Here is a 25,276-nt window from a genome sequence, read left to right on the forward strand (position 1 = left end):
TGCCCTCTGACTAATACTTTTATTAACTCCACACCTTCTCCTAATTTCCACACTCCGAATTTTCTGCATAATATTTACACCACACATTGCCCTTAAACAGGACATCTCCACTGCCTCCAACCATCTCCTCGCTGCTGCATTTACCACCCAAGCTTCACACCCATATAAGAGTGTTGGTACTACTATACTTTCATACATTCCCTTCTTTGCCTCCATAGATAACGTTTTTTGACTCCACATATACCTCAACGCACCACTCACCTTTTTTCCCTCATCAATTCTATGATTAACCTCATCCTTCATAAATCCATCCGCCGACACGTCAACTCCCAAGTATCTGAAAACATTCACTTCTTCCATACTCCTCCTCCCCAATTTGATATCCAATTTTTCTTTATCTAAATCATTTGACACCCTCATCACCTTACTCTTTTCTATGTTCACTTTCAACTTTCTACCTTTACACACATTCCCAAACTCATCCACTAACCTTTGCAATTTTTCTTTAGAATCTCCCATAAGCACAGTATCATCAGCAAAAAGTAACTGTGTCAATTCCCATTTTGAATTTGATTCCCCATAATTTAATCCCACCCCTCTCCCAAACACCCTAGCATTTACTTCCTTAACAACCCCATCTATAAATATATTAAACAACCATGGTGACATTACACATCCCTGTCTAAGACCTACTTTTACCGGGAAATAGTCTCCCTCTCTTCTACACACCCTAACCTGAGCCTCACTATCCTCATAAAAACTCTTTACAGCATTTAATAACTTACCACCTATTCCATATACTTGCAACATCTGCCACATTGCTCCTCTATCCACTCTATCATATGCCTTTTCTAAATCCATAAATGCAATAAAAACTTCCCTATCTTTATCTAAATACTGTTCACATATATGCTTCAATGTAAACACCTGATCTACACATCCCCTACCCACTCTAAAACCTCCTTGCTCATCCGCAATCCTACATTCTGTCTTACCTCTAATTCTTTCAATTATAACCCTACCGTACACTTTTCCTGGTATACTCAGTAAGCTTATTCCTCTATAATTTTTACAGTCTCTTTTGTCCCCTTTCCCTTTATATAAAGGGACTATACATGCTCTCTGCCAATCCCTAGGTACCTTCCCCTCTTTCATACATTTATTAAACAAAAGTACCAACCACTCCAACACTATATCCCCCCCTGCTTTTAACATTTCTGTCATGATCCCATCAGTTCCAGCTGCTTTACCCCCTTTCATTTTACGTAATGCCTCACGTACCTCCCCCACACTTACATTCTGCTCTTCTTCACTTCTAAAAGATGGTATACCTCCCTGACCAGTGCATGAAATTACTGCCTCTGTTTCTTCCTTAACATTTAAAAGTTCCTCAAAATATTCTCGCCATCTACCCAATACCTCCATCTCCCCATCTACTAACTCCCCTACTCTGTTTTTAACTGACAAATCCATATTTTCCCTAGGCTTTCTTAACTTGTTTGTGTGTGTATATATATATATGTGTGTGTGTGCTTGTATATATATATATATATATAAACTAAGGGAGGAGGAAGTTCGGGTGAGATATAAGCGACTATTGGCAGAAAGGTGGGCTAGTGCAAAGATGAGTAGTGGGGGGGTTGAAGAGGGTTGGAATAGTTTTAAAAATGCAGTATTAGAATGTGGGGCAGAAGTTTGTGGTTATAGGAGGGTGGGGGCAGGAGGAAAGAGGAGTGATTGGTGGAATGATGAAGTAAAAGAGAAAAAGGTATCTTATGAGAGGTTTTTACAAAGCAGAAGTGTTATAAGAAGAGCAGAGTATATGGAAAGTAAAAGAAAGGTAAAGAGAGTGGTGAGAGTGCAAAAGGAGAGCAGATGATAGAATGGGAGAGGCACTGTCAAGAAATTTTAATGAAAATAAGAAAAAATTTTGGAGTGAGTTAAACAAGTTAAGAAAGCCTAGGGAAAGTATGGATTTGTCAGTTAAAAACAGAGTAGGGGAGTTAGTAGATGGGGAGATGGAGGTATTAGGTAGATGGCGAGAATATTTTGAGGAACTTTTAAATGTTAAGGAAGAAAGAGAGGCAGTAATTTCATGCACTGGTCAGGGAGGTATACCATCTTTTAGGAGTGAAGAAGAGCAGAATGTAAGTATGGGGGAGGTACGTGAGGCATTACGTAGAATGAAAGGGGGTAAAGCAGCTGGAACTGATGGGATCATGACAGAAATGTTAAAAGCAGGGGGGATATAGTGTTGGAGTGGTTGGTACTTTTGTTTAATAAATATATGAAAGAGGGGAAGGTACCTAGAGATTGGCAGAGAGCATGTATAGTCCCTTTATATAAAGGGAAAGGGGACAAAAGAGACTGTAAAAATTATAGACTAATAAGTTTACTGAGTATACCAGGAAAAGTGTACGGTAGGGTTATAATTGAAAGAATTAGAGGTAAGACAGAATGTAGGATTGCGGGCGGATGAGCAAGGAGGTTTCAGAGTGGGTAGGGGATGTGTAGATCAAGTGTTTACATTGAAGCATATATGTGAACAGTATTTAGATAAAGGTAGGGAAGTTTTTATTGCATTTATGGATTTAGAAAAGGCATATGATGGAGTGGATAGAGGAGCAATGTGGCAGATGTTGCAAGTATATGGAATAGGTGGTAAGTTATTAAATGCTGTAAAGAGTTTTTATGAGGATAGTGAGGCTCAGGTTAGGGTGTGTAGAAGAGAGGGAGACTACTTCCCAGTAAAAGTAGGTCTTAGACAGGGATGTGTAATGTCACCATGGTTGTTTAATATATTTGTAGATGGGGTTGTAAAGGAAGTAAATGCCAGGGTGTTCGGGAGATTGTTGGGATTAAATTTTGGGGAATCAAATTCAAAATGGGAATTGACACAGTTACTTTTTGCTGATGATACTGTGCTTATGGGAGATTCTAAAGAAAAATTGCAAAGGTTAGTGGATGAGTTTGGGAATGTGTGTAAAGGTAGAAAGTTGAAAGTGAACATAGAAAAGAGTAAGGTGATGAGAGTATCAAATGATTTAGATAAAGAAAAATTGGATATCAAATTGGGGAGGAGGAGTATGGAAGAAGTGAATGTTTTCAGATACTTGGGAGTTGACATGTCGGCAGATGAATTTATGAAGGATGAGGTTAATCATAGAATTGATGAGGGGAAAAAAGGTGAGTGGTGCGTTGAGGTATATGTGGAGACAAAAAACATTATCTATGGAGGCAAAGAAGGGAATGTATGAAAGTACTGTATAGTGGTACCAACACGTTTATATGGGTGTGAAGCTTGGGTTGTAAATGCTGCAGTGAGCAGGCGGTGGAGATGTCCTGTCTAAGGGCAGTGTGTGGTGTAAATATTATGCAGAGAATTCGGAATGTGGAAATTAGGAGAAGGTGTGGAGTTAATAAAAGTATTAGAGGGCTGAAGAGGGGTTGTTGAGGTGGTTTGGTCATTTAGAGAGTGGGGATCAAAGTAGAATGACATGGAGAGCATATAAATCTGTAGGGGAAGGAAGGTGGGGTAGGGGTCGTCCTCGAAAAGGTTGGAGAGAGGAGGTAAAGGAGGTTTTGTGGGCGAGGGGCTTGGACTTCCAGCGTGTTAGATAGGAGTGAATGGAGACGAATGGTATTTGGGACCTGACAAGCTGTTGGAACGTGAGCAGGGTAATATTTAGTGAAGGGATTCAGGGAAACTGGTTATTTTTATATAGCCGGACTCGAGTACTGGAAATGGGAAGTACAATGCCTGCACTTTAAAGAAGGGGTTTGGGATATTGGCAGTTTGGAGGGATATGTTGTGTATCTTTATATGTATATGCTTCTAAACTGTTGTGTTCTGGGCACCTCTGCAAAAACAGTGATTATGTATGAGTGAGGTGAAAGTGTTGAATGATGATGGAAGTATTTTCTTTTTGGGGATTTTCTTTCATTTTGGGTCACCCTGCCTCGGTGGGAGACGGCCAACTTGTTAAAAAAAAAAAATTGTGGCCATGATATTTTATGGTAGAAATCTCTCAATAGTCTGCCTTGTTCATGTTTTTAAAGTTATTCTTTCCATAGGTTGATACACCCAGATTGCAGGAGAAGCTGGATGCCAAGATTTCTCTGCTACATATTCGCAAGCCAAAAATTGACTTCACTCCCCGTTACCGAATGAAAGGCAAAAGTGGCTCTGCACAAAAGTTCAAACGCAAGCAAAAAGTAAAGGAGGATAAACAGAGAGAATTCCTTCAGGCAGCAATTCTTCAGCGAGATCAATTTATGGAAGAGGATAAGAAAAACAAAAAGGAAAAGTCCAAGCCAGTAGAAATTCTTGATCGTTTTAAACCAAAGAAAAAAAGTTAAATATTGATCATTTTTTCTGGAGTATGTCTTAAAAATATAGTGAATTCTTAAAATGAGATGTGCATATCATTTTTATCTTTAATCAGGTAAAATTATTTTTAACCTTAACCATGGAAAGTGATAAATCCACAGAAGTCACATGGCACCTGGGAAAATGGGAGGCATTCAAGTTCAGTTCAAGGACGGGAAGGATAACTTCAGTTCCTTGGATCAACCCCTCAGTGGGATTGATGCACCTACCATAAGGAGTGCACATAATAAAAATGCTAAACCTGAGAGGGGTACATTGTTATAATCATTTTGTAATAAAATTTGTTCTTGAACTCAATTTTTCTTTTACCCTCAGATTAATAATATAATCAAATTAAGCATTAAACCTGAAAGAGTCGTTTAGCTAACCCCCAGATTAGAGCAGGGGCATGAGTCGTGTTATTAGCAGGGAATGATCGAAGCTTAACCTACTAACTCCAGTTTCATTCTCATGTCAGTGTACACCGATTTTCTAAATCCTCTGACGGTGTTGGGTTTGCAGCAGTGTTCCCGGACAGTAGTGCGAGGTCATTTATTAGACTTGGCTAGCATTTTTACAGTTGAATTGTATGCAATTCTCTTTGCAATTATCCATATTGCATCTATGCCTACCTCAGCATTTGGAGTAGTCTCAGACTCCTTTACTGCTTTGCTTTGGAAGCTGTTAAAAAATTTGATTCGCCTTATCTAATTCTTCGTATAAAATTTTGGTTTGCTGCATCTCTAGCAAACACAAAGAAATTGTTTTTTGTTGGGTCCCTAGTCATATTGATGTTAAGGGCAATGAGCAGGCAGACTCTGCTGTAGAGTCAGCAGTACATGACCTCCGAGTTTCATATAGAGGTATCCCATTCTCCGACTACTGCTGTAATCTCTTACCACCTTTGCTGTATAGTCCTTGTGGCTTAGCGCTTCTTTTTTTTGATTATAATAATCTTACCACCTTTGCAACTGTTGGCAACAAGGTTGGTCCTATAAGACTGATAACAAATTACATTCTATTAAACCAAGTTTAGGTTTCTGGCTTTCTTGTCATTGATGCCGAGATTGAGAGACTACACTCTCGGCTTCACATCAGGCACACCTGTCTTGCTCATGGGTATCTCGTGGAGAGGCACCCTGTTCCACTCTGTGAGAATTGTCTAGTTCCAATTTCAGTTTGTCATTATTCTATTGGACTGTCGTGTCTTTCTTTTTTCTCTGACACTGTCACCACTAACGCCCTTACTTTACCTTCCCTCCTTGCTTAATGCTCCACCTTTGACATGGACTCCCTCTGACTTTTTTGGTAGCAACTGATTTATTACACAAACTTTGCATCAACATTAATATTTTTTTCAACCATTTGCTAATGTCATCTTCAGTCTTGTGGGTGAAGATGACAGACTTCTGGTTATATGTACACTGGGCTTATTTTTAAAACACTAGCTGTCTCCCATTAAGGCAAGGTGACCTTTAAAGTAGGAATATGTTCACCATCACTGTCTGCCAGAGGTATGAAGATACTACAGTTCAACACTGCTAATATTCTCACTCCAGATTACAGGCACTGCACTTCTGCTAGCATCCAACAGACCTACACTAACATCACAACTTGGTTGATCAAGGACTTTAAGAGGTGATGAACATACTTTTGAAAACCTTTAGTGTTGTTCCAGCAACCTTCTTAAGATATGCTGGTAGAATTTTCATTGGGAAGTGCTGAACCTGCAGGGGTTATACAGCACCTTAGGAAAGGAAGGAATTAGGTTTCATCCACAGAAGTTCTAATTCCTTGAATCAAGAACCCTTTAATAATCATGATAAATACATGGAATAGCTTACCAGAAGCAATTTACATTGGTTGGTTTATTGTTTAAATTATATTAACTAAATGTAACCTTAACACTGCCAATCACTACTTTAGTTAGAAGGCTATACACGTTTCAAAATCACAGCTATTCTAGCTTAAAGATATTCAAACGGTCTTTAATTATCAAATTTATTTCTGTAACTATCTCACATTTGCTCCTTGTTAACAAATTACATCTTCTATACACAGCAGTTAAAAACTTACCAAATTATCATTATTCTATTAAAAATTAAGGCAACATAAAAAAAAAATTACCTATGGTACACTTATTTGTAGTTGCATGAAAAGCTACATCTACATCAATTACACAAAAAACCATTTGAAAACTATTAATAAAAAAATAATTAACAATAGTTAAAAAGATATTAAAAAAGTGCTATATTTATATGGGCCATATAATGTTAACAAGATGCTGGTTTTGATTTGATGCAAAAGTAAAATCAAATAGTAACAGATGATAAAATAAAAATTTGACAATTTTGTTAGAGGCTATATTAAATAATTGCCTATCTTCTTTGTAATAGTATTTCCTTATTACAACCTGCAAAGAAATGGATGTGAATGCCATTTTTTAATATACCATAATGAATCAAATATTTACAAAATTTAAAAAAATACATATAAAAACCACAAGAAATACATCTTAAATCTTCAGCCGTCTGAAGTGCGTGTGTGTCTTGTCTGGACGTGCTTGGCATTTTGGATGTAAAGATCAGAGATACAGTACTATACAGTAAAATCTTTTACAGCATATACCATGTTCACAAAGGTGTGCCAAACTCGTGAGTCATTCAGTGCTGCATAAGGGACATGCTATACTTACATTACGAGGTCCAGTACATGCAAATGTTGTACATTGGGACTAACACCCTAGCAGATACAATGACATTTTAGTTATTATATGTTTACATTGAAGCATATATGTGAACAGTATTTAGATAAAGGTAGGGAAGTTCTTATTGCATTTATGGATTTAGAAAAGGCATATGATAGAGTGGATAGAGGAGCAATGTGGCAGATGTTGCAAGTATATGGAATAGGTGGTAAGTTACTAAATGCTGTAAAGAGCTTTTATGAGGATAGTGAGGCTCAGGTTAGGGTATGTAGAAGAGAGGGAGAATACTTCCCGGTAAAAGTAGGTCTTAGACAGGGATGTGTAATGTCACCATGGTTGTTTAATATATTTATAGATGGGGTTGTAAAAGAAGTAAATGCTAGGGTGCTCGGGAGAGGGGTGGGATTAAATTATGGGGAATCAAATTCAAAATGGGAACTGACACAGTTACTTTTTGTTGATGATACTGTGCTTATGGGAGATTCTAAAGAAAAATTGCAAAGGTTAGTTAATGAGTTTGAGAATGTGTGTAAAGGTAGAAAGTTGAAAGTGAACATAGAAAAGAGTAAGGTGATGAGGGTATCAATGATTTAGATAAAGAAAAATTGGATATCAAATTGGGGAGGAGGAGTATGGAAGAAGTGAATGTTTTCAGATACTTGGGAGTTGACGTGTCGGCGGATGGGTTTATGAAGGATGAGGTTAATCATAGAACTGATGAAGGAAAAAAGGTGAGTGGTGCATTGAGGTATATGTGGAGTCAAAAAACGTTATCTATGGAGGCAAAGAAGGGAATGTATGAAAGTATAGTAGTACCAATACTCTTATATGGATGTGAAGCTTGGGTGGTAAATGCAGCAGCGAGGAGACGGTTGGAGGCAGTGGAGATGTCCTGTCTAAGGGCAATGTGTGGTGTAAATATTATGCAGAAAATTCAGAGTGTGGAAATTAGGAGAAGGTGTGGAGTTAATAAAAGCATTAATCAGAGGGCAGAAGAGGGGTTGTTGAGGTGGTTTGGTCATTTAGAGAGAATGGATCAAAGTAGAATGACATGGAAAGCATATAAATCTATAGGGAAAGGAAGGAGGGGTAGGGGTCATCCTCGAAAGGGTTGGAAAGAGGGGGTAAAGGAGGTTTTGTGGGCAAGGGGCTTGGACTTCCAGCAAGCGTGCATGAGCGTGTTAGATAGGAGTGAATGGAGACGAATGATACTTGGGACCTGACGATCTGTTGGAGTGTGAGCAGGGTAATATTTAGTGAAGGGATTCAGGGAAACCGGTTATTTTCATATAGTCAGACTTGAGTCCTGGAAATGGGAAGTACAATGCCTGCACTTTAAAGGAGGGGTTTGGGATATTGGCAGTTTGGAGGGATATGTTGTGTATCTTTATACGTATATGCTTTTAAACTGTTGTATTCTGGGCACCTCTGCAAAAACAGTGATAATGTGTGAGTGTGGTGAAAGTGTTGAATGATGATGAAAGTATTTTCTTTTTGGGGATTTTCTTTCTTTTTTTGGGTCACCCTGCCTCGGTGGGAGACGGCCGACTTGTTGAAAAAAAAAAAAAATGTACATAAATTTTATCTTAATATCTTTTTAAATTTACTTACCTTCAAAATGTGGTGCAGCTATTTTAACAGAGCATGATCAAGTACAAAAGCATCTCCTGCACACTTATCCCATCAGTGGCATCGAATATCATGAATAGCCTTGAGAAATCCAGTGGGAAGTGAAATTTGGAAAGCATCAAATTGTAATACAACCAAATTGAGACATAGGTAATTTAGGGCTGGTATATACGAAATATCTCCATGGGGGTAGTGAAGAATTTTTCTATAAGCTATTCGTGTCATAAGAGGCAACGAAAGTGCTGGAAGCAAGGGGCTAGTAACCCCTTTTGTATAAATTACTTAAAGAAAAAGTATTTCTTTTTCAGGTCTCTCTGCCTCGGTGGGAGACAGCCAGGATGTTAAACAAAAAAGTACAAAATGCAGTATAAGTATTAAAAGGAAAATATAGTGCAAGAAAGTACTGCTCAGTTTTTTTTTTTATCAAACCTGCCATATCCCACTGAGGCAGGGTGACCCAAAAAGAAAAACAAAAGTTTCTCTTTTTAACTTTAGTAATGTATACAGGAGAAGGGGTTACAAGCCCCTTGCTCCTGGCATTTTAGTCGCCTCTTACAACACGCATGGCTTCAGGAGGAAGAATTCTGTTCCACTTTCCCAAGGAGATAAGAGGAAATAAACAAGAACTAGTAAGAAAATAGAAGAAAACCCAGAGGGGTGTGTATATATAGGCTTGTACATGCATATGTAGTGTGACTTAACTAAGTAGAAGTAGCAAGATGTACCTGAAATTTTGCATGTTTATGAGACTAAAAGAGACACCAGCAATCCTACCATCATGTAAAACTATTACAGGTTTCTGTTTCACACTAGGCAGGATGGTAATACCTCCCTGGGTGGTTGCTATCTACCAACCTACTACCTAGGACTGCACATAGCATGGACTGGTCCTTTCGCTAGTACCACTGCTGTGGAACATTGGTAACTAAGAGACTGGACTAAACAAGACCCTAGTGGGTTTAACATTTTTATTATAATAATAAATAGTAATAATAGTAATAATAATAATAATAATAATAATAATAATAATAATGGACTCCACTAATAATTTGGCTTCAACCCTTTAAACTGAATTATTCATATAATCCTTGCACTCAAATGTGTCCATGTGTCTAATCTTGAAATCCTAATTGCATCAGAAATCAGGCAAAGGTATGGTAAAAATAACTGTAAAAAGTAAATTTTCTGTAGATTAACACACTGGCTTTCAAATATATGACAGAATTGATAAGTTGGGAAAATACACATGCCATCAAGGAGGGATTATTACTGCTTTGCTCTATTTACTAGTCTGAAGACTAATGCAGAAAGAACTTCAACTGAGATTCGTAGACCTGAGAGAGCAAGACTGACACCAATCAATTCATCTTTTATTTTAACAGACAGGAAGAGCAATGATTGTCTGCAACAACACTAGTACAAGTACTTCAGAGTTTGCATCACTAGCTGATGTAGATGCAACAAAACATGAATTATTGAATGAAAAAAAATTAAGAAATGTGCACATTTCATTCATAATGTTATTAAAACAAGAAAAATCTTTAAACAATTGCCTAACATGGCCATTGCAACTTTTTTAACAGATCACTTTTGTCAGTCTCTTCAACTAGTGTATGACTGATATTGCACGTGTATCAGTGTAATTTTCTTTAACTACACTGGTAGTTTTCCACTAAGGTAGGGTGACTAAGAAAAGATACATTAATCATTCATTCATTCAATAGTCTTTTAATTGTAATAGTTATTTAACTGGATTCATTGTGTAAAAAACCCACAACTATTGTTGCCAAATCAAATCTGTAAATACTGCAGTTCACTATTAGCTTAACTAACACTGTTGGTACCCAGTTCTTGGATCCATAATGTGACTACCACCCACTGGATAGATAAGGGGTTCATAATACAACTAACTAGTTTCGGCTACAACAGACATTTGTGTAACAGTTCCTACTATTATAAGTACATGTATTACTAATTGGCAAGGAACCTAAATTCAATTTATATTAATTTCTAATCTAAGTTACTGTGAATTATATTTCACTTTCTGAAATGGCACCCAACAATATGAGTATCTATGTATACATATATACTGGATAACTCCTTGACAAACAGTACTGATAATGAAGGCACAAAGCTTAGCTGGTTCAATAAAAAAAAAATGCCAATAGTCTATTATTAGTCACTGTAACTTCTAAAACTTTCAAAATCACTAGAAATGAAGAGCACAATATTTTAAGTTTAATAAATTATAAGTATATCAAGTGACAATATTTACCAGTGGAATAATCAGTAGATAAATAATCTTGCACTGCTAACATCTTTGGGCATAATTTATTTATTCATGTACATTCTTTCCTCATGCTAAAATTACAAATTATCTGATATGGTAACTGGTACTTTTAGTCTGTTTTGCTGGAGTCTTAAATCTACCAGTTTAAACCAACCCTTAACTGCTGCCTGTTGGAATTTAGCTACTCCCCCCCCCCTCCTCCCACTATAGCCTGTAATTTAAGTTTCTTTGTAACAAACTTCATAAGTATGTGGAAAACAGTTTTCCAGGCAATACATCTACATGGAAAATAACTTTCAGGCAGCAATAGATCTATATGGAAAACAACTTCCCAGGCAGCAATAGATCTACATAGAAAACAGCTTCCCAGGCAGCAGATCCATGCGATGCACTGCTTAAGTTATGTAATCATTTCCTTAAACTTCTTTACACACAATGAAGCTAATTTTTTTTGAACATTCTAGTTTTTAGCCCAAGACAGAAGGCACAGAGATATTCAATAAATTCTGAAAGCACTGCAGCTGAGATTTAAAGGGCTTTAAAGTACAAATTATGTGAAGAACTGAATTTACGCAAATTAAGCAAATACTCCCTCCTTTTATGAAAAATCTTTAATACGTACAGTATTAAAGAAAAACTGTTATACATGTTTATTATTTTTTTGTACTTGCTATACACTCCACCATGAAGCTGAAGATCAATATATTACAGTGTACTCAGTAACAAGTTACAGGTATTTAATAGTATATTTAAGTACTAAAGCAATGGAACTAAACTATGGACATTAGATTTGGTTACTTAATTTTGTTGTGATACAGGTTTGGAGGCAAATCTGGCCTACAAATAAAAAATCACATAAAAATGTAAGTAACACTGAGTTATTCTTCATTAAGATAGACCATACATACTACTACAATTATCTATGTGCAATGTTTCACCATATATCAAGGCTGGAAAAAGTAACTTCATAAAGCATTAACTGCTATGAAACAAAGTTTTATTTGGTGAACTAGTTGAATAAAAACTAACCTAAATCTTGGAAGTAATGTTCCTTCCCTCTTGCATATAGTAGGAGGAAAGGATTACAAAATAAATGAAAGATGCTGTTAAATTATGATCACAATGCTAACTTAAAGCCTAGGCTAATAAAGCAGCCATTACCTTAGAACCTGAGGTGCAGAAAGAACCAGTTCAAAAAAACAGAAGGTAAAGTTGCAGATAACATGTGGTGATGTCAGTGATCATAAAAAAATAATAAAAAAGTGTGTGCACTAACCTATTGGTGGTTGCAGTTAGCTGCATGTACCTGCACTAATTAAAATAGAGTTAAACAGTTTTTAATGGACCTGCTGTTGGAGTATGAGCAAGGAAACTTTTATGAAAGGATTTAAGAAAACCAGTTAGCTGGATATGAGAAATGGAGCTCATAAAGGAGTGCCTGCATTTTATATAAAGGGTGGGGATGTTCAAGTCAGAGGGTTATCTGATTGTGATTCTAGCACACTCCTGGAAAGATAGCAATTCAGTGAATACTGAAGAATGTTTTCCTTCACCTTGCCTTGGTAGATGTTAAGTTTTTAAGCCAACGATACATAGGTTTACATCTGGGTTTTCAATGCGGAAAATGCAAAACTTTTACTTCTCTTTTGCTTGCGACAGGGCTCAACATGGCCGACACGGCAGGTTGTGTAGCGGGCTAGCTGCGGGATTTTCAAGGATAGCTCCTGGTCAAAGAGGCTGACCAGGTCCCTACTTAACAGAACTCAGTGTGAATGCTTTGAGAAGATACCAGGGCAGCGATCGGGACATCCCAGTGCATCGTTTCAGCGTAAACAGTTGAAGTGTTGTGCAGTTTCAGAGGATTTGGTGTTGTCGAGTCAGGACCAGTCAGCGCCTCCCCCCCTCTCCGCTGGGGGGAGGGGGAGGGCGTGTGTAGTAAACAGTGACCCTCTCATAACGCCTCGCCCCTGCCCGTCTCCCCCGCCTCACCCACCCAACTCCCAGCGCCACCCCATCTGTAGAGGGTACTTCTCCCCTAACCCACGATGTCAGCGATGGCACTGCAGGGAGTGCCGGGCTCACAGGAACTTCCACTACAGGGACAGCATCGTGGAGTTCGACCGCGAGGCAGCTGTCAGGTGTGCCACAGGCAGTGTGTACTCAGTTCCTCAAGCTTCAACATCCGTGCACACGAGGGCCTGGGATCTTCAATCAACTTGGCGTCCACCAGGACGGTGACATGTCCCTAGGGGAGCTCTCCATCGGGCTGCTAACGGAGTCACTGGCTTCTTGGACCTCTTGGGGAGGGTCGATGGTGCTCGTGCAAGCAGCAGATCCCGGGGCAACCTGCTGCTGTTTGCAATGGCTGTCTACCGAGGAGAGACAGGCACCTAGCAACATCTGTTGTTGGGGCAATGGATGAATTCCCTGCTATGTTTGTTAACTGCTCATTACTCTGTAATTTGTCTATGATTGTAATCATGTGATAACGTGTTTATCATTCATAACCTTTGAAACTTGTCATGATTTTGACCAGCTCTACCTGGAGCTCATTACCTTTGTAAATTCTCATGATTAATGTGTTTATGATTCATTACCTTTGCAATTATTCATGAGTGTGACCAGCTCTACCTAGAGCTCATTACCTTTGTAACTTGGTCATGATTATGACCAGATCTAGTTCATTACCTTTGTAACTTGCTCAGCTATCAAAACTTTGGAGTCCAGTCCCTGGACCAATTATGTACCTCTGTAATCTTTTGACTACCGCCCACAGGATGGGTATGGGGTGCATAATAAACATATTAAACTAAAACTAACTCTTTTGCTTGATATTTGGACTTGGACAAATAAAAACATAAAACTAAACGAGGGTGAGAGACCTTGATAATCAGAGGTAATCTCAGTGAATACAGATTGGCGATTTTGGTTTCTTTGATTGTGGTACTGTCAGCCTGCAGCTTGTAGAATCAGTGAAGGATCTCTGTATTTACTAGGATTCTTTATCATCATTTACTTGGCATATCAACCAGATTTAACAATCTGGGAATTTCCATATTCTTAAATCCTATGCAGTCAGAAAGTATCTTCATTAACAGAGCACTTTGATCCTCATCCATGTTTTTTATTTTCCATCTCCAATTGATTTTTGCAACTGTTTGTGATAGGAAGCTGAAATGGCTCCCTATCAAAGCAAGAATTGAGTTTAAACTCTGCTTATTAACATCTGAAGCTATTAAGTTTAAAGAACCAAAGTATTTTGTCGATATGCTTGTACCTTTTGCATTAGGCTCAGATGAATTTGCTACAAATTGCTGTGAACCCTTTTAGACAGCCTAGCGCTGTCGAGGAGAAATCATCTGTGGAAACAGACTTTTCTTATGTATTTCCCAGATAGTATGACATGTTAACGGTCAGAGTGAGGCACAGAAAAGTAATGTGTATACAAAATACTGAATGCAGGAATTCGAGAGCCACAACAGGAAAGGACACCAACATAAATCATCAGATTTGTTAACATTCAGGAGAAATAAATATATTGTAGGATCATGGAGATCATGAAGTATGAAGGAATTGGGTATTAAGGTAATCATGTAATAAAGAACCATTAGATGCAGCAAACACTTGACAGGAAAGCACCCTCCCCCACATACAACCCCCCCCCCCGACACACACACACACCCATACTCATACACAAACCACCATGATGATGGATTGCATCCAGCATGGAGATAGAATACCATAAAGTAACCACTAAGCCCAAAAGGGAAGCTAGAGAGGCCGAAGGGTATGCTTGGTCCCCATAGTTAAGCTTAAGACACTACAAGTGGAATGGAGGAAGCAGCTGGGTATGTTTGGTTTCCAAAGACAAGACAAAATCCATAGAAGAATTAACTTTCCTCTATGATCCACTTTATACATGAACATATTACATTCCCACATATGTATGTCAAGTGAAGACTAGGACTAGGAATTATGTGGTCTTGCAAGTCTGAATAGAGGATCCACTAGTGACAACAGGCAATACAGAAGGAAATGTCATCTTGCTACTGGGTTAAGGCCCAACAAGAAACACTGTCAGTAGCCTCCTGTAATGAGGCAGCCACCAGCTGAGCATTAATATAAGCATAAGCTATAGCCAAGTCATCAACACACAAAGACCAGAGCCAGGATGACATGGTGTAGCAAGTATATTAAGAGCAAGAAACAATATTATACTAAGAGCTCAATCTAGATAAACTCTTGTGCTGAATGAAGTTTGGAGAATAAGTCTGGCTAACTCATTTCCCTAAATTCCTCAAGAAATGTTACTTTGCTCAAGCTCCAACAGCACCTTTTAAATGTAATTAATATGTTGTGGATTAAATTGTATTAAATGTAATTATTCCAAAATATTTACATCAATCTTTAGTTGAATTCATACTAAGCAGAAAAATTCATTTAATTTATGAATGCATACAACTTGTTGTCTAATTACCCATTTATATTTATAAAAGAAAAGTTATGAGTATATTTCAAATATTTTACTAGGTTGAAGCAGGATATTGTTATTTTCACCAGTCCAAATACAGTTTTCAATTTAATACACACATGAAAATAAGGGTCTGGAGCTATACAAGACCAAAGCCTTCACTCTGTTGGATTGCTTGCAACAGCTTGTATCTTAGCTTTTCCTTTGTACTGTATTTAGGCAGATCAAGCTGACCAATACATGTATGGGCAACTGGAAGGAAGGAATCATCTGCAGTAGACTGTATAATCATCTTCAAAGCCTGCAAGAAAAAACAAAAAATGAATAAACTTGTTTATAAAATCAAAGGAATTACAGTGTAACCCTGGATTTCATCAGCACCAGATACCATATGATTTGGATTTCAACTACTTTTTTCAGGGAAATTTTGCTCCGGATGTACCCAGTCGCAGAAATCGTCTGTATCAGACACGTGTACCTGCCTGGGATGCCGCCACTCGTGCGTACGTTTCTCAGTCTGGCTCTGTCACTGGTTGAGTGAGCATTCATCTGAAACATTTTGTAATAATCCATTGATTTTTGTGTTTGTTTATTAAGTGTGACTGCAAAATAAGCCATCATGGGCCCAAAGAAAGTTCCTGGTAAAGAAGGTGAGAAACACTATAGAATTCAGGAAAGAGATTGTAGAAAAATATGAAAGTGGCATACATGTGGCTGAGCTCTCCAGGATGTATGGCAAGTCCAAATCAACACTCAGTTCCATCCTGGCAAAGAAAGTAGAAATAAGGAAGCTGACGTTGCGAAAGGGGTAAATATGCTAACGAAACAGAGATCACAAACAGTGATTAAGAATATTTGTGCAAAGTGGAATGAGGTACAAACTTTTGATGAAAAATATCACCCTGACCAACCTGAAGAAACAGAGCTCTCTGGACAAATTTTTAGTGTAATAGGGGTCCAGTGCCAGTAAAAGACAAAGAAGGGAAGTATCCCTGGACAGGGCTTTGATACCTGATGTCCTTATGGAGGGGGATTCCCCTTCCAAACAATAATCTTTGCTCCTCCTCCCTCTCCCCTCCTCGCTGTCCATACCCCAACAAGAGTCTTCAATAAAGGTAAGTGTGATATTAAATGTTCATTTCTACATTTCATTAGTCATTTATATTTCTTTCTCATTGTTTTCTGTATGTAAAACTATAGTTATTCTTTAAAGAATGTATGTTTTGTTAATATTTTTGGGTGTCTGGAAAGAATTAATTGTATTTACATTATTTCTCATGGGAAATATTGTTTCAGTTTTTGTCTGTTTCGGATTTAGACCAACCTTCTGGAACAGATTAAGGACGAAATCCGGGGTTCCACTGTACTGGATGTATTTCTTTGTGCATACTGGGTGTTTAAGATACATACCATGGGCAAGTTTCTTTACTTTGTTCACACAGCCATAGATAGGTAACAGTATGCAAGTCGACTGTTGTAGGTGTTGCATCCTAGGGGGTGGCAGTATACCTTAGATAAGACTGGGTTACTAGATTTTTTGACAATTGTTGCAAGATGCATATAGTGCCTCTACTCCCTCTCTCAGGACCCACAGAAATATGTGGTCCCACCACCTTTTAGTATTTAGCTCACATAGCAGCAGCTTCACCTCTCCAGTTGTGTGTATTGTGTCCAATGCTCGCTGGTGCACTCTGCCGCTGCAGTTTGCTGGTAGCCTTCTAGTCTCCTCTGACAATACCTCCCTAAATCTCTTGCTGAGCTCTTCAGACTTCCTGGTGAGCTTGTGAGCTCCCCTCCTTCAGCCTAATTACCTGGTCCCTTACTGTTGTCCTCCTCCTGATGTGGCTATATAACTATAGGTAAGATCTGGCTTTTGATGCAATGCCATTCTCAAATTGCTGTTGAGCTTCTCTTATCTATGCATACTTGTTTCTGGTTCTTCAGCTCAACTCCTTATTTTCCCCAAGTTCTTTGTCTTCTATGCTTTTTCCATGCTCTAGCATATTTAGCTTTGGCCACACTACACCTCTAGGTAAACCATGGGCTCACTCTGCTCTTCCCACTGTTTCTATCGCTCCTGGATACAAGTTTCTTCTCTGCCTCCCTGCAATTTGTGGTCACATATTCCATCTCATTCACTGTCTTTCCCTCTAGTTCTCTCTGCCACAGCAACTCATATAAGAATTGCCTCATGAATACACAGTCTCCTCTTATTGAAGTTTGGCTTCTTATATCCTTCTCATGCCATTTCTCTTTCCACTGTTACTTCCACAGGGTGTTTGAAACTCACAATCATTTGGTCACTAGCACCAAGGGGCCTTTCATATATAATATCTCCTATGTAATAACTACTCTGGGTGAATACAGAGACCTGTCTTGCTGGTTCATCGTCTCTCTTTGTGAGTGTATCCTTCACATGTTGGTGCATGAAGTTCTCCAGCATCTTAGCCCTCCATGTTTCTGGTCCTCCCTTGTGGCTCTAGGTTCTCCCAGTCAATCTCTTTGTGGTTAACCCTTTCAGGGTTTCAGCCGTACTAGTTCGGCTTATGCACCAGGGTTTTTGACATACTAGTACGTCTAAATTCTAGCGCCTTCAAATCTAATGAGAGAAAGCTGGTAGGCCTACATATGAAAGAATGGGTCTATGTGGTCAGTGTGCGCGGTATAAAAAAAATCCTGCAGCACACAGTGCATAATGAAAAAAAAAAAATTTGACCGTGTTTTTGAATTAAAACAGCGACTTTGCACTGTATTTTCGTATGGTATTTATTGTTGTATTCTAGTTTTCCTGGTCTCATTTTATAAAATGAAAGACATATTACAGAAATTGAGATGATTTTGACTGGTTTTACAAAGAAAAGTACCTTGAAATTGAGCTCAAATAGCAGAAATGTTTGATTTTTACCAAAGTTCAAAAGTAAACAAATCATGCTATGCATCCAATACACGTCAATTGGTGAGTTTAATATTCTTTCACAAGTGCACTGATATTATTTATACTATTTCTACACTAATGCAGTAGTCTGCATAACAGTAAATCTTCTATTTTTTTGTGAGAATAAAAATTCGAAGTGGAAAGCAAAAGAATGTAAGAGGGGCATGGGGACATGACTAATGAACAGAGGAAATGTTATTTTAGTGCCAGGAATGCCTTTCTTGTTTATTCTGGACCCTATTTGGAAACTGGCATCTTTTCAAATTTGTGTGAAATTGGCAAAATTGCTAAATTCTGACCACTGTATTGGATAGTTGAAATCGGTAAATGGGTGGTTTCTTGTACTCATCCGATAGAAAAAAATGGAGTTCTAACGAAATAGTTATGATTTTTGTTGACTAGTACACTGGAATTGGCCGAAAATAGGGCTCAAAGTGGGCAAAATCGCCGATGCGTAAACATCGTCGAGACTGCTAACTTCATGAGAGCATAATTCCGTATGTTTTCCATCAAATTTCATACTTTTGGTGTCATTATGATCGGGAAAAGATTCTCTATCTTTTCATAAGAATTTTTTTTTTTTTTTTTTTTTAAATTTGGCCGACCCTGAGAACAAGTCTCTGAGAGGGCCTGTCGACCCTGAAAGGGTTAAAGTCCCCCATTACCAGTAGCTTTGCTCTGATCATGTGAGCCCTTCTGGCCATCTCAGCTAGTGTATCCACTATGGCTCTGTTGCTCTCATCATATTCTTGTCTTAGCCTCTTGCTGTTTAGTGAAGAGTTGTACATTACTGCTATCACCACTTTGGGATCCCTGGCCTTCAGTGTGCCTACTATGTGGTTATTTGCTTCCCCTGTGTCTATTCCTACCATCACCTCAAAACTCCACTGATTTCTGATAAGAGGGAATGGAGGGGCAGCCCTTGCTGTCCCTCTATTCCCTTGGCCTTTCTTAAAAATCTGGGATCCTGCTAGAAGATCTTGTCTGTTATCTGTGTGTTGGTGGAGAGGGAGGGATTAAGTATGGTATATTTTGGGTTATTGTGTTTGGGTGAGGGAGGCAAGGACTTGAGGGAAGGTCTGTGTAGGTGTGGCTGGCAGTCCTTTAAAGGCTGAACTTCCAGGTCTGTTGATGTATGCTCTATCTCTCCTTCCTGCTTTTGAATATGTGTACTTACATATATACATACATGCACACATATATGCATTCACATACACACATACAGGAGGGTACCACTCATATGGCGGGTTAGGTTCGAGGCTACCGCCGTAAAGCGGAAATCACCAGGAAGCAAATCACACTTTTTTACTTATAAATGCATATAAATGCTTCATAACATGTTTACACTATCATATTATATTAGCAATAGAATTAGGCATTAAAAACAAAGTAAAATACACATACAGTACTCATTACTTACCTTAAAATACTTACAGCCGTAATGTAGGGTGAGAAGTAAGTAATAATTATTGTAAGAAGTCAGGTGTGGTAGCTTGCCCAGCTACCACACCTACATGAAATATACAACAGGTAAAGCACCCCAGAGCAATTATTATCATCATCATTATCGACATACCTTGTTCGCTGAGTAATCATTTCTTACAATTACCCTTAGAGACGCAGAGAATGTAAACGAGAAGAAGAACACGTATTAATTCCTGTTCACTTACAGTTCATACACATTCATTTTGCACACATTTGTGTAACTTTTACCCCACAATACAAACCTTACACTGTGTACAAGATGTCTTCACTTTGGTGCAGTAGAATAAACAAACAGGAACGCTCTCATTCTCATGCAGCACACCATTTTTAGAGGGAATGACACTATGAGTGAAGGTACACAACTACCACATCTCATATTTGTGTCAATTTGCTCTATTATGGTTGTACATATTTTTTTTTTTCCAACAAGTCGGATGTCTCCGACTGAGGCAGGGTGACCCAAAAAGAAAGAAAATCCCCAAAAAGAAAATACTTTCATCATCTGGTGGCCTGGTGGTTAACGCTCTCGCTTCACACGGTGAGGGCCTGGGTTCGATTCCCAGCCAGAGTAGAAACACTGGACGTGTTTCTTTTCACCTGTTGTCTATGTTCCCCATCAGTAAAATGGGTACCTGGGTGTTAGTCGACTGGTGTGGGTCGCATCCTGGGACACTGACCTAAGGAGGCCTGGTCACAGACCGGGCCGCGGGGGCGTTGACCCCCGGAACTCTCTCCAGATAAACTCCAGATCATTCAACACTTTCACCTCACTCACACATAATCACTGTTTTTGCAGAGGTGCCCAGAATACAACAGCTTAGAAGCATATATGTATATGTATAAATATATGTATAAATAAATATATATGTATAAATATATGCTCTCTCTGTGTGGGCACCTAGCTCCCTTGCAGTGCTCCCCTTTCCTTGTATTTGACTGGCTCGTCCTCCTTATTCCTCACCTGCTGCTACAGGTGGGGATTATCTCAAACCCCTCCTTTAGAGTGCAGGCATTGTACTTTGCATTTCCAGGACTCAAGTCCGGTTATATAAAATAACCAGTTTCCCAGAATCCCTTCACTAATTATTACCCTTCTCACACTCCAACAGCTCGTCAGGTCCCAAATACCATTTGTCTCCATTCACTCCTATCTAACACGCTCACGCACGCTTGCTGGAAGTCCAAACCCCTCGCCCACAACACCTCCTTTACCCCCTCCCTCCAACCTTTTCGAGGACGACCCCTACCCCGCCTTCCTTCCCCTACAGATTTATACACTCTCCATGTCATTCTACTTTGATCCATTCTCTCTAAATGACCAAACCACCTCAACAAACCCTCTTCAGCCATCTGACTAATACTTTTATTAACTCCACACCTTCTCCAAATTTCCACACTCTGAATTTTCTGCATAATATTTACACCACACATTGCCCTTAGACAGGACATCTCCACTGCCACCAACCATCTCCTCACTGCAGCATTTACAACCCAAGCTTCACACCCATATAAGAGTGTTGGTACTACTATACTTTCATACATTCCCTTCTTTGCCTCCATGGATAACATTTTTTGCCTCCACATATACCTCAATGCACCCCTCACCTTTTTTCCTTCATTAATTCTATGATTAACCTCATCCTTCATAAATCCATGCACTGACACGTCAACTCCCAAATATCTGAAAACATTCACTTCTTCCATACTCCTCCTCCCCAATTTGATATCCAATTTTTCTTTATCTAAATCATTTGATACTCTCATCACCTTACTCTTTTCTATGTTCACTTTCAACTTTCTACCTTTACACACACTCCCAAATTCATCCACTAACCTTTGCAATTTTTCTTTAGAATCTCCCATAAGCACAGTATCATCAGCAAAAAGTAACTGTGTCAATTCCCATTTTGAATTTGATTCCCCATAATTTAATCCCACCCCTCTCCCGAACACCCTAGCATTTACTTCTTTTGCAACCCCCTCTATAAACATATTAAACAACCATGGTGACATTACATATCCCTGTCTAAGACCTACTTTTACCGGGAAATTGTCTCCCTCTCTTCTACACACCCTAACCTGAGCTTCACTATCTTCATAAAAACTCTTTACAGCATTTAGTAACTTACCACCTATTCCATATACTTGCAACATCTGCCACATTGCTCCCCTACCCACAAATGCATAAATGCAATAAAAACTTCACTACCTTTATCTAAATACTGCTCACATATATGCTTCAATGTAAACACTTGATCTACACATCCCCTACCCACTCTAAAACCTCCTTGCTCATCCGCAATTCTACATTCTGTCTTACCTCTAATTCTTTCAATATATATACATGTATAAATATTTCTTTCAACACACCGGCCGTATCCCACCGAGGCAGGGTGGCGCAAAAGGAAAAACGAAAGTTTCTCCTTTTTTTTTTTTCAACAAACCAGCCGTATCCCACCAAGGCAGGGTGGCCCAAAAAAGAAAAACGAACGTTTCTCTTTTTAAATTTAGCAATTTATACAGGAGAAGGGGTTACTAGCCCCTTGCTCCTGGCATTTTAGTCGTCTCTTACAACATGCATAGCTTATGGAGGAAGAATTCTGTTCAACTTCCCCATGGAGGTAAGAGGAAATAAACAAGAACAAGAACTAGTAAGAAAATAGAAGAAAACCCAGCGGGGTGTGTATATATATATGCTTGTACATGTATGTGTAGTATGACCTAAGTGTAAGTAGAAGTAGCAAGACGTACATGAAACCTTGCATGTTTATGAGACAGAAAAATGGACACTAGCAATCCTACAATCATGTAAAATAATTACAGGCTTTCGTTTTACACTCACTTGGCAGGACGGTAGTACTTCCCTGGACGGTTGCTGTCTACCAACCTACTACCTAGGACTCAGTAAACTTATTCCTCTATAATTTTTTCAATCTCTTTTGTCCCCCTTCCCTTTATTTAACCCCTTGACTGTCGGAACCCCCAATCCTGAGGTCTCTCCTGGTGTTGCAAAATTAAAAAAAAAAAAAAAAAAAAATATTTTTTCTTATGAAATGATACAAAATCTTTTCTCGATTGTAATGGCACCAAAAAAACGAAATTTGATGGAAAACTGACGGAATTACACTCTCGCGAAGTTAGCGACCTTGGCGATTTCGCCCACTTTGAGCCCTATTTTCGGCTAATTCCTTTGTTTCAATCGACCAAACTCATAGCTATTTCTTTAGAACTCCAATTTTTCTATCGATTTAGTACAAGAAACTGCCCATTTACCAATTTCAACTACCCAATAACGTGGTCAGAAATTTGCAATTTGGCCAATTTCATGAAAATTAAAAAATATGACAATTTCAAAATAAGGTCCAGAATGAGCAATGCAGACATTCCTGGCTCTAAAATAACATTTTCTTTGTCCATCAGTCATGTCTCCAGGCCCCTCTGATATTACTCTTGCTTTCTATTTTGAATTTTTATTCAAACAAAAAATAGAAAATTTACTATTATGCAGACTACTCCAATACTGTAATAATTGTATAAATAACATCAACCCATTCATGACTGCATATTAGAATGGCTAGTTGGACATTTATTGGACAATGATGTCATTAGTTTACTTTTGAACATCGGCAAAAATCAAACATTTCCCCTACTTTGAGCTCCATTTCCAAGTTTTTTTTATAGCAAAATCAATCAAAATCATCTCTTTTTCTATAATATGTTTTCCATTCTATCAAATGAGACCAAGAAAACAAGAATACAACCATAAATACTATACGAAAATAGACCACAAAGTCGGCATTTTAATTTAAAAAAACGGTCGGAGTTTTTTTTTTGTTATTATGCACTGCGTGCTCCAGGATTTTTTTATGTGGTGCACACTGACCACACAGACCCATTCTCTCACATGTGGGCCTACCAGCTTTCTCCTTCTTGATTTGAAGCCGCTAGAATTTATGAGTATATATATGTCAAACACGGTACCTCGTAAAACGTATATATACGGCCGCGACAGTCAAAGGGTTAAAGGGACTATACACGCTCTCTGCCAATCCCTAGGTACCTTCCCCTCTTTTATACATTTATTAAACAAAAATACCAACCATTCCAACACTACATACCCCCCTGCTTTTAACATTTCTGTCATGATCCCGTCAGTTCCAGCTGCTTTACCCCCTTTCATTCTACGTAATGCCTCATGTGCCTCCCCCACACTCACATCCTGTTCTTCTTCACTCCTAAAAGACGGTACATCTCCCTGGCCAGTGCATGAAATTACCACCTCCCTTTCTTCGTCGACATTTAAAAGTTCCTCAAAATATTCTCGCCATCTACCCAAAACCTCCATCTCCCCATCTACTAACTCCCCTACTCTGTTTTTAACTGACAAATCCATTTGTTCCCTAGGCTTTCTTAACTTGTTTAATTAACTCACTCCAAAAATTTTTCTTATTTTCATTAAAATTTCTTGACAGTACCTCTCCCACTATCATCCGCTCTCCTTTTGCACTCTCACCACTCTCTTCACCTTTCTTTTGCTCTCCATATACTCTGCTCTTCTTATAACACTTTTGCTTTGTAAATACCTCTCATAAGCCACCTTTTTCTCTTTTATCACACCCTTTACTTCATCATTCCACCAATCACTCCTCTTTCCTCCTGCCCCCACCCTCCTATAACCACAAACTTCTGCCCTACATTCTAATACTGCATTTTAAAAACTATTCCAACCCTCTTCAACCCCCCCACTACTCATACTTGCACCAGCCCACCTTTCTGCCAATAGTTGCTTATATTTCACCCAAACTTCCTCCTCCCTTAGTTTACAGTATACACTTTCACCTCTCTCTTACTTCTTGTTGCCATTTTCCTCTTATCCCATCTACCTCTTACTCTAAATGTAGCTACAACTAGATAATGATCTGATATATCAGTTACCCCTCTATAAACGTGTACATCCTGGAGCCTACCCATCAACCTTTTATCCATCAATACATAATCTAACAAACTACAGTGGACCCCCGGTTCACGATACTAATCCGTTCCTGAGAGCTCATCGTAAGCCAAAAATATCGGACAGCGAATCAATTTTCCCCATAAGAAATAATGGAAATCAAATTAATCCGTGCAAGACATCCAAAAGTATGAAAAAAAAGCTTTTACCACATGAAATATTAAGTTTAATACAATAGAATAGTAATTACAATAACAACAATAACAATAAATAACAATAAATAACGAAAGAATAATTGACACTTACCTTTAATGAAGATCTGGTGATGATTGATGGGATGGGAGGAGGGGAGAGTGTGGATGGTGTTAGCATTTAGAAGGGGAATCCCCCTCCATTAGGACTTGAGGTAGCAAGTCCTTTTCCGGGGTTACTTCCCTTC

The 25,276-nt window shown here is 38.6% G+C and overlaps 2 protein-coding genes across 10 annotated transcripts in view; one reads left to right on the forward strand and one right to left on the reverse strand.

Moving 5' to 3' along the window:
- The window catches only part of LOC128698289 (WD repeat-containing protein 46), a 34,463-nt gene extending 29,781 nt beyond the window's left edge, over positions 1-4,682 (forward strand). For all 4 annotated transcript variants that reach the window (XM_070098578.1, XM_070098575.1, XM_070098576.1 and 1 more), the window contains exon 10: positions 4,075-4,682. In XM_070098578.1, the coding sequence (XP_069954679.1) occupies positions 4,075-4,359 (285 nt within the window). In that variant the 3' untranslated portion in view covers positions 4,360-4,682. The remainder of the gene's footprint in view (positions 1-4,074) is intronic.
- Positions 4,683-6,356: 1,674 nt separating this feature from the next.
- The window catches only part of Herc4 (HECT and RLD domain containing E3 ubiquitin ligase 4), a 113,080-nt gene continuing 94,160 nt past the window's right edge, over positions 6,357-25,276 (reverse strand). For 5 of the 6 annotated variants that reach the window (XM_070098572.1, XM_070098571.1, XM_070098573.1 and 2 more), the window contains one exon: positions 6,357-15,767. In XM_070098572.1, coding sequence (XP_069954673.1) covers positions 15,606-15,767 — 162 coding nt within the window. In that variant the 3' untranslated portion in view covers positions 6,357-15,605. The remainder of the gene's footprint in view (positions 15,768-25,276) is intronic. The other variant, XR_011393761.1, reaches the window with a different exon arrangement.

The sequence above is a fragment of the Cherax quadricarinatus genome, chromosome 63 (genome assembly GCF_038502225.1).
Source record: "Cherax quadricarinatus isolate ZL_2023a chromosome 63, ASM3850222v1, whole genome shotgun sequence".
Lineage (NCBI taxonomy): Eukaryota > Metazoa > Arthropoda > Malacostraca > Decapoda > Parastacidae > Cherax > Cherax quadricarinatus.